The sequence below is a fragment of the Salvia miltiorrhiza genome, chromosome 8 (genome assembly GCF_028751815.1).
Source record: "Salvia miltiorrhiza cultivar Shanhuang (shh) chromosome 8, IMPLAD_Smil_shh, whole genome shotgun sequence".
NCBI classification, from domain to species: domain Eukaryota; kingdom Viridiplantae; phylum Streptophyta; class Magnoliopsida; order Lamiales; family Lamiaceae; genus Salvia; species Salvia miltiorrhiza.
This window is the reverse complement of record NC_080394.1, coordinates 8,761,000-8,771,283: the sequence shown is the minus strand read 5'-3', so window position 1 is coordinate 8,771,283 and position 10,284 is coordinate 8,761,000. Positions and strand designations below refer to the sequence as shown.

Genomic DNA, 10,284 nt, shown 5'->3' with positions numbered 1-10,284 from the left:
TATTAATGAAGTACTCCCTCCGTCCCAACTTTTAGTATCCAACTTTCCTTTTTTGGCCGTTCCACGTTTTAGTATTCATTTCTATTTTTGGTAAAAGTAGGTGTGATCCTTACTCCACTTTAATTATTTTAACTCTCACATAAAATATAAGACCCTTATTTCACTCACAACACATCAATCACTTTATTAAAACCTGTGCTGTTCTCAATTGGATACCAAAAGTCGGGACGGAGGGAGTATTAAATACTTATTCTCTTCACAATAAAGCGTCCTAAAAAAAATATTGGGACGTCCATAGAAATTTTTTTTTTCACTTTTGAACTATACCACATCACTAATAATACCTCATTCATAATATATTTTCACCACTCTCAATACATTCAATAACACTACTTACAATATATTTTTACCACTTTCAATACATTCAACAACCTCGTATTAAAGCATGTATCACTCTCTTCTATGATGTTTTTTGTAGAGGGAGAGAGTATATAATATTACCTTCGTCCCATAAGAAAGTATCACATTTTTTATTTTCGTCCGTCCTATAAGAAAGAAGGGGTTGCGGGAGTTTGGGGGGTGGCGCTGGGCTCGTCTTTTGTGGGGGGGCGGGGAGTTTGGAGGACGACAGGAGGTAGGAAGTGGAGAGAGACGGGAGACATGAATTTTGTTGGGTGCGCCAATTCGTATGAATTTGAGACAGGCGGAGCGACACTGGAGGTAGGATTGAATTTTGTTGGGGAGGGGGACATCAATTGGAGTCTGAAAATGTTTATTTGAGGAAGAAAGGGGTTAAAGAGGTGAGGAGGGGTTGGAACACGTGTTTAACATAAGATGAAACTATACATGTTGATTTTTTTTATTATTATTAATTTAAAGTTAAAATGATAATTTGTTAATTTAATTTACAGTTTAATTTTTTTCTACCAAAAAGAATATTAGCTATTTTTTTCTACCAAAAAAATACTTCATCGGTCCCTAAAAATTATGGACTAAAAGAGATGACACAAATTTTAAGAAAAAATGTGATAGTTGTGTTTAATTGGAGATTGGACCTCACACCCTTTTGCAAATAGTGAGAGGAAAAGTTTGTGGATCATTTCCAAATAAGGAAAGATCACAATTTTCAAAGACGTCCCAATATAGTAATAAAGCCACAATTTTTAGGGATGGAGAGAGTAGAAGTTACATTTTTTAAGCACTAGCCATGACCATGAGCTCATTCAACCCGTCATTAGCCATGAATTTTGTCAATTTTCCAACATTATATTCAAAATACATGTTTAATAAATTTTGTAAGCCTAAATAATAAAACAATCTAATTTTTTTGATATTCTATATTGCTCGAGATAAAATTAAAACCCACTCTTATTTAATTATTCTTCTTTGAAAAACAACTTCACCTCACCTTTAAAATAACTTATCTTGTTTTTATTAATCAAATCATTTCCAAACATGGATACCAAACAAGTACAGAAAGTGTTATAAAATCTCACTCATTTCAGCATTAGTTAACAGCTTGAACGTCCGAAAATTTTACTAAAAACATAAAAAGGTGCAAAAATTGTGATAAAAGTGCCTAATCGATTGTAACATTAAGTCTAGCTATTTTTAAGTATTTTCTACGTGTTTTCATAAGAATGAATATTTTCCACATATAACTTATCAACGAGGGTAGTGTTAACTTTCACCCAAGTAAAAATACGATTAATGCAACATTACACGACGGATTCACAGAACCTAACCCATCTTATATTCATTCTCGTTCACAACACTCACTCTTTTCTATGCTTAATATTGCGGCAGAGATCACGTACCTTCTCCTACGACCATGTCCATCTCTTGTTAATCCGCAATTATTCTACAGATGCAGTAACTTTTCCCAATCCGAAAGCAGGGCAGGGATAAGATGCTACTCTCTCTCTTTCTCACTGTGGTTGAGATGAAACTCAAAGGCTCGAACACTGGGATGGCCACGGACAACATAGGTCTAGCAGCATTCGCATTGAGCTTCAGTCTCAGAACTTTCACCTGAAATATCTGAGAAAATTAGGAACAGATCACCATGGCATCCCAAGATAATAAGTCCAAACAAATAGAATTTTGTGAAGGGCTTAGCGCAAGCTATATCTTCAAACTTAAGCGTTTATCATCGTTGCTGTATACTTCAAAATGATGGGTTCTAGTATTTTTGCTGAACAAGAATACTACTGCTGCTTTATCGCTACTGAACGTGAGCAAATCAGTTTTGCCACCTCTTCACATAACTTGACGGAAATTACTTTACTGTAGTTATTATACAACATCCATCACAAAAAATTACAGAGTCAAAATGTTACCTCTTGGCTTCTAGACTCCATGAGAAGGTTTGATCTCCACCAACCTGAAAGTAGCGGAGTCAAGACTAACCATGGCTCATCATGTTCATAAGCACCACGTTCAAAAGGTGAACTTTGGGCATCGAGATCCGATATGATCATCCTATTACACCACTGATATCATCACTGACCAAACAGAATAAACATCTTCAAATCAAATCCCATAAGTCCCATTGTATATATTGCCTGAACCTGGCATCCTCATCTTTGATTCTTCATAACCATTGTAGAACTTGCTGCTAAGTGCCAACCGCTCGGTTCTGAGCAGTTCAGCCCTACCCAAATTATTCACACTCTGGGCTTCATTCCACCCATCCCATTGACCATTAGAAGTTATTCCATTTCTAGACTGATGTAGGGTGAACTGAGAAAATGGAGAGTGATTATTGGATAGTGTCTGCTCGACAACCCTAGAAGGAATTCCATAAGTATCACCAAGAGTGGAAAGATTGTCGCCGAGGTCACTAAATATTTGGTTCTGATGTTGCGGAAGAGATCTTTGTAAAATTGATTGGAATCTGGCCTCATCATATGTATTGAACTGCGGAGAAAAATTAGATCTCATGTCTAGGCCCGGATTGTTTATGCCACTTGCAAATGTCCCTTTGCCAACAGCCAAAATTGCAGGATCTATAAATTCTATATCACCATTAGAATAAGTATCACCACTTGGCGGTGTTTGATACTGATTTCTTAATAAAGAGGTAGCATCGAGCGCATGATTGCCTGCAAGTACAGAGTACAAGTAATTAATAATTATCCAAGACAGAACGGCTTTCGAATTCTTTCATGTATAAAACATTAAGTTGACCCACTAAAAACATTTCTAATTTCTAACCAGAGTGTGATTCAAAAAATTGCTCTGTCCGCCCGTGAGAAGTAAAGCCTGGAGGTGCTGCTGCCCTACTAGGCGCTGAAAATCCTGGAGGTGCAGATACCTGAGGTCTTGAAACTGTTCGAAGACAGAAGAGAAAAGAGTGTTAGGGGGTACCAAACCAAACAAATTAGTTGTAATTTATTGCACACAATACCATCTATGAAGGACCTAGCCCAAACTAATAAGCCATCTTAATGTCAGCAATCATACAAAAAAAAAGGATAAAGGTCATACAAAATGATAAACTGTAATATGTGATGACAAGTGACAACTTATGTGTTACTGTGCCACTCCAACAGGGATAAACAAGAACCCAAACTATGCAAGTCCCAAGTTACTAAACAGCGATTTTCAAGATATGTACACATAATATTGGAACACTTGAGAGAATTATGAATTAGCATTAACTTACAAGGAAGCTTATTGGAAGAAAAATGGGAAACATTGTTGGCAAAATAATCTTGTTCTGTGCCACTGGAAACAGGTAAGTCATTTTTACTAACAATCTTCTCAAGATGCAATCTGTTGCTGCCAGAGAAATTATGGCCAAAAAGATGCTGCTTAAAGGCTTGTTCATGGTAATCAATCGATTGTTCAGAATCAGGTAAATGGCTCATAGCTTCCTCCTCTCTAGCAAACGAAAATCTTGATTGACTGCTATTCTGAGCTTTCCAGGAAACTGGTGCTCCAAAAGACCCTTGTCGTCCATCAGTTTCACCTAGCAACTTAGCCAGGTCCTCAGTTGAAGTTACAGACCCACCCCATGAGCCAATGTCCAGTGACAAAATATTTGATATAATGCTGCTCTCCCCTGCATCAATAGCAGTACCTCTGCCTACTTCAGTTTCATATCTCCCAAGGTGAGACATTTTCTCTTTTCTTGGAAACAAAGTGGAATCTTGAGCACCATTATTGAATGTATTCTCCAGATACCCACTTGGACAATTAGACGTTGAAACCATCAAGTTACCACTTCTATGTACGGCCTGCCTATCAAAACCAATACCAGTTAAACCATCAGCATTGTCAAATGCAGGAGAATCAAAACCAGAATGCTTCAGATTAAGTGCATTAGAATCTGGTGCTCTACTGGAAGCAGCAATCTCAGGATCCTTAATCCTCTGTTTATGAAAAGATAACAGATCATTGTCCAGTTCAGGATCCTTAATCCTCTGGTTATGAAAAGATAACAGATCATTGTCCAGTTCAGGCAAGTAGACTTTAGTTACTTCATAGGGCCTTTCCAATATAGAATCAGACTGGACACTTGCAATGTGTACCACGTCAGTGGTATTCTTAACTTCCCCAGAAGTCTGACAAACAGAAGATTCTCTACTTTGCTCAACATTGTTAGTTTGAAAATTATGATTTTCTAGAATGCTCAATGATAATACATCAGAGCACACATTCTCCATGTTGTCTATTAAGTTCATGGGACCTTTATCTGATACAAGTACACTAGATGAAGCAGAAGAATCAACTATATTAGAAGTATTTGGAAGCGATTTGGGTCTAGGTGGGCTATGAAGCTGGCTGCTCAAGGGCGCACTGGTGAGATATACAGATGCAGTGCAAGTTTCAGAAACAATACTTCCATCTGTATTTGATTCCTTCTTTACTGGACCAGAAGTTTCTGTTTTACTTTTCTCTAGAGAAATGGCACTTCCTTCAGTAGGCACCTTTTTCTTCCCAGTGTCATTCTGAAATGAAGAAATTTGACGTAGGGCAGATTTAGAAAATGCCGCTGGACTATCCATGTCATTTTTCTGATTAGGTGGTCCATTGGAACTCGATGTACTTGTCAGCAAATGTTGATTACTAGATGGACGTATACCCCTGATAAAGACAATATTCAGAAATGCTAGCAAGAAAAAGATAGGAGAGAACTACCATAAGAGGATGACATACCAAGATGCTCCAGCTGGCAGAGCAGCAGATATCCCAGAGCTACTATTTGGTGGAGAATTTCTTGTACTCATTGCTGAATTCTGCTGAAGCAACGCAGAACAAGTGAGTAGGGAAGTAGAGATTATTTAATTAGAACAACAGTTCATTCATATTTTCACAGGAAGAATGCAAAGCAATGGCCGTGAACTATCAGATCACTCAATGCATCAGCCAAGACACATTTATGAATATGATGCATGAGAATCCCTGCTACAGTGCTACCCCTAAAAATATGGTTCAAATGAACTTCACGGGGGCTAGGCACAAAACAATAAATCGAGAAAGAACAAAAAAAAATTGAAACTAGAAAATCAGATAAAACTAGACCCGCAGATCACAATACTGAAAAAGATAGATAAGCATATCTGCTGGAGCAAAGGCAATAATGATGAAATCTTACATTTGTATTTACTGTTTTAGCCATAGGCTTCACTGAAGATGTCGAGCTGTTATTACTGTAATCATCTCCTGGTGGAGGTAATACATTTCCTGAACGCCGTTGGATACTAGTTGAGGAACTGGTGACTTGTTGAATCCTACTCCTTTAAAATCATTATGTAAGAGGACAGATATTTGGGAAACAAACATAACATAAAAAAAGTACAGGAGAAGGCAAAACTCGACCCCCTTTCCAGGATGTCCTGAATATAATTTTCTTCTGTAAAGTACTCAGGACACCAAAAGAATAATACTGTGCAATAACATTTTGATTATTCAACCATCACTTGAAATTCCACCACATGAAGGACAATACATAATGGAGAAAAAAAGGTCCATGAATACGTAATCTATCCATTTAAAAATAAAAAGATAAGCCAATATTACTTTCCAGGTGAGTAGCAAGACTGCAATATGATAAGACTAATGCCAGAATACACGAACTCAGACTTTTAGGGGTTGGAAGGAATACTCACACGTTAAGCAATTGAAAAGCAGCAAACATAACATAAAGAAAATTACAGAAAATCGAAATGATGGACAGGAATACAACTGACACCATTCAAATATAGAAATACCTTGTGTAAGCAGATATTACTTCATCCTTTGTAAAACTATCCTCTTGTGAACCAATGTCATGCAAATATAGACAATCTGGATTGCTGCAAGGCTGGACCAACAAGTAAGATCTTGATCAGGTGATAGCCCATGTGATTCAATAAACTTTGGGTTCATAACTTGGCATGTGTACTATGACCGAACTTATTGCTGATGTGAGATTCTGCCACAATCTTAAGTGTAAAATTCTTAGAAGCCATACCATATTTCTCAACCATGCATGACAGTATTTTGTGGTCCCAAAGCATGCCCTGCAGCCAGCATTATTAGAGGCAGTCTACTATTACTAAAAGGTCTAACTACATAAATGAAGGATGCCGCCCACCTCAATGGTTTACCATCCAAAGAAAATCCATGTACCAGCTGAATACATCGGACTGCCTCCTCCTCCCTTGAATATGTTATATATCTACGCCAAAAAGGAGAGGGGGGACCAAATAAGAAACAGTAAGCAACAATATGTAAATATAATTCATCGATCACACAGAAACAAGGGTTTTTTTGGTTGGGATGGAATCAGAAGGGGTGGGATCATTCATATATTCCTTATTTAGCAAAAGGGTATAGGAATGATAGTAAATTAACTATTCCCATTTTTATTAACTACAGCACCCTCGCTGAAATATTAATAATAATAATAATTACACTCAACCCCTCCTCAATTGAACCCATTTAACATGGCTATTCCAACACCCCCCCCCCCCCCCCCAAATAAAAAAATAGATATCTCAGAAATCTTAAAAGGTATGACACTTCACACGAGAACTATGATGGAGTAGCATATAAGCTATCTTAACAATCAAATTTTAGAGTAACGTATGCCATAAGATATTGTTAAGCTGGGCAAAGATAATTAACACATAACAAAGTGTAACCACTTTTCCACAGTTGTACATTGGCAGTTTCACTTTCACAAGGAACTTGGGGTTTGAACCAGATAATTTTGCACCTTAGATTCTGAACTGTCCGATGGTAAGCAAGATCATCAAAAGATTAGGCAATAAGTGCATCCACAGGAACACTCAAATAAATATGCATCGAAATTTTGAATATGTCTAATATCAAACTCTGAAACTTGAAGTCAGAATCTTGGGACCTACACACTGCATGTACTATTTGCAAACTGTTGTATAGCCCCAGTCGCTGTTCGAGATATTGACACCTTCAGCACCTTTCCATACTGACCAAAATATTCTCTGCGCTGAAGTAGCTGCCAAACAAATTGAATAACAATTAGAATGGTGGCAAAATATGGGAAAGGAATATGATAGGAGCAAAAGATTAGGGTAGTAATTACATCCTCATCTGCAAAATTCAGTGGCAGACCCACAACATACACAAGATTCCTTTGAATAACTCGTACACTGCCAAGTTGCTTCCGTCCTTCCAAGGCTTTGCTCTTTCCCTTCTGTGACTTTAGCTTTTTCTCCACACTCATCTCTGTAACCAATCTGTCACAATTATCACACAGATCAAAGTTAGGGCACTATAACATATGACCTTATGGTATGGTTCAAGAGTACACATGAAAGAAAATTCACTAAACAACAAATATAATTTACCTTTCACATTTTGCAGTCGTTCCAACAATCTTTTCCTTGTTATAAGGAGTACGACATGCTGGACAGCGCCCTTCAGTATCATCTTTCTCAGCCATATCTATAATTTGATGCCAACACCAAACACAAATCTGCAGAAAATGACAAGTGATTCATACATCCAATATTAGCAGAAAGATTCAGCAACAACGACAAACATGATACTATTGTTGCACAGCAAATAGAAGGTAAGAGATTCGCATCTGCACACATGCCTTGTTAACAAGATATCTCTCAAAAAGAAAGAGAATTGTGACGCCCTCAAGAAGCAACAACCATGAGTCAGGTAACAACCAACAACAAGAATGATCATAAAAGGCTAGGCGCACAACTCCCTTGAGTAATGAAATAATAGCCAGCAGCAAATAGTGACAATTAAATATAGTTTAGCCTTGAATCCAGGAAATCAATGAAATAAAAATGTGTTTGGTTTTTCAACAAATCATTATGCAAGTACAAATCCTCAAATAAAATTATTAAGAATGACAAATATAATATATTCAATGAAAAAGTTCCTATGGTGGCTCCATTTTCAGCTTTGGATCAACTTCTAAAGTCATGATTAGCAATTCAAAGTCATCATGATTTTCAATCACATGCAACATGCATAAGATAAAATGTTAAGCTGTAAGAAACTAGCCTCACCTAAGCAAGTGTGCAACAAAAGTACTGTTGTTTTCTTTCTTTCGTTCTTTCTGCCCCCCTTCCCCTATGTTTATTCTGTTTCTTTTCACATTCATATTACAACTCCAAAATTTAGAAGTTAAAACCTTTGAGCAATATTTGGTCCGACTCAGAAGGAATTTGCTCATTAATTAAAGAAACTGATCCTGTGAGCATGTCTTGTTATTTTAAATGTCCTCAAAAACACTCTAACTGCCTCCTTATCTCAGCCTCTTCAAATAAAATTCCTTAGTCACTTGATCTCTACAAAAGTAACTGTATGCAACTTATATCCCGACCTGATTCAAACAATATGAAAGAGGATGAAACTATCATAGAAATTTAAGAATCTTGCATGATCTTAAACTTCTAATGCAATCCAACTCGTATACATGCAGGTCGCATGGCACATCTAGAGAGACTCAGGCACAAGTGCAATGACCAGGATTGATAGTCATACTTTAATGAGGGGCAAGAAACATGAAGTTAACTTGCAAAATGAAATAATTACATGGAACCTTAGTAGTTACCTCATAGCCACACTTGCAAGGCTTTAACTGCTGATCAGTTAAATCCATCTCCTCAGCACAGAGGGGGCAAGTCTTCTCTCCTTCGTCGCTCATGGTCGCCTTAAGAACATTACAGATCATACAAGTACATATTAATTTGATTAGACAACAAATGCTTTCAAAGGCTACAAACAACAAAAAGTTGCTGAAATAAATAGAAGTAGTTCAAGAAAACGCAATAGATCAATGCAATGAAGATCAACAATTCAGCAGAAGCATGAAATACATTGAATAAAACGAAAAGATTAAATCCGAATCTTGGTAAGACATACTTAAATCGGTGCCAAAATCACTTTACCTACCCAATACAAAGTCAAACCCTAAATCACTTTTTCCTATAGCCACAGGAGTTCACATACTTTCCCCAACTAAAAATCAACCATAGGAAAGCAAATATTGAATTAATTCAACTAATTCGATCCAATTGTAATCAAAATCAAATACAGAATAGAGAGAGAAGGGAAAACAAGCAAAGCAAAGCTTTGCATAAACAAGGTTAAATCAAAATCTTAAAAAAGAAAACTCCATGGCAGAAATGGAGCCTTTTTAAGTCGATAGCAGCAATTGACCTTGATACACCCAATAATAAAAAGTAAAAAATTAAAGAACCTGATTAATTAGAAGATTTGACTTGGCCATCTGCAGATAGATTGAGCGATCTAGACAGAGAAATGAGATTGGGTGATAGGGAACTTAGAATGGATGATTGGATCGAAAAGAAAGGATACAAGGTGCAGAGGGATGTGGAGATATAGAGAGAGAGAGCCACAAAGAAAACAGTATTCAGACAGAGAATTGGAGTGAGAAAAGAGAAAGGGTTGGATTTGGAAGTTGGGTCCTTTTATGCTGTTCCTATCTGTGTCTGATCCCATTCGGCTCGATTCGATAACTCCCAACTTAACACAGCTACCGTCTTGGACTTTTTTTTCTTTGTTTTTCTACTGCACAATACGCCGATGAAAAGTAATCAATCACTATTGTATTAAAACTAATAGTGAGAAATCTGTCAAATTTCATTTGACGTGATCATTTTTAAATTTTAATATATTAATTATTTTTCAAATAATCTTTATGCAGTGATAATATTAACAAAATTTAATTAGAACAAGTGCTATTATAAAAAAATGTTATTTAAAAATAAGTTCACATTACATTTCAAACAATAATAAAAAAGTAATCTAATAAAATATATATTT

At 36.6% G+C, this 10,284-nt stretch overlaps 1 protein-coding gene across 8 annotated transcripts; it reads right to left on the bottom strand.

Annotated features, from left to right (window-relative positions):
* Positions 1–1,606: 1,606 nt before the first annotated feature.
* Positions 1,607–10,043, bottom strand: LOC131000708 (uncharacterized). 8 transcript variants are annotated; one of them, XM_057926744.1, is made up of 14 exons: positions 9,698–10,043; positions 9,050–9,148; positions 7,821–7,948; positions 7,556–7,709; positions 7,359–7,468; positions 6,584–6,667; positions 6,461–6,509; positions 6,219–6,310; positions 5,603–5,744; positions 5,164–5,246; positions 3,668–5,091; positions 3,217–3,330; positions 2,340–3,104; positions 1,607–2,031 (listed from the first exon to the last, which is right to left on the bottom strand). In XM_057926744.1, exons 1-13 carry the CDS (start codon positions 9,725–9,727, stop codon positions 2,533–2,535), a joined length of 3,081 nt encoding a protein of 1,026 aa, XP_057782727.1. In that variant the 5' UTR covers positions 9,728–10,043; the 3' UTR covers positions 1,607–2,031; positions 2,340–2,532. The 8 variants fall into 8 exon arrangements, with proteins under 8 accessions (XP_057782727.1, XP_057782729.1, XP_057782731.1 ...); XM_057926746.1 differs by having other exon boundaries at positions 5,164–5,243; XM_057926748.1 differs by having other exon boundaries at positions 1,607–2,040; positions 5,603–5,738; positions 9,698–9,955.
* Positions 10,044–10,284: the final 241 nt, after the last annotated feature.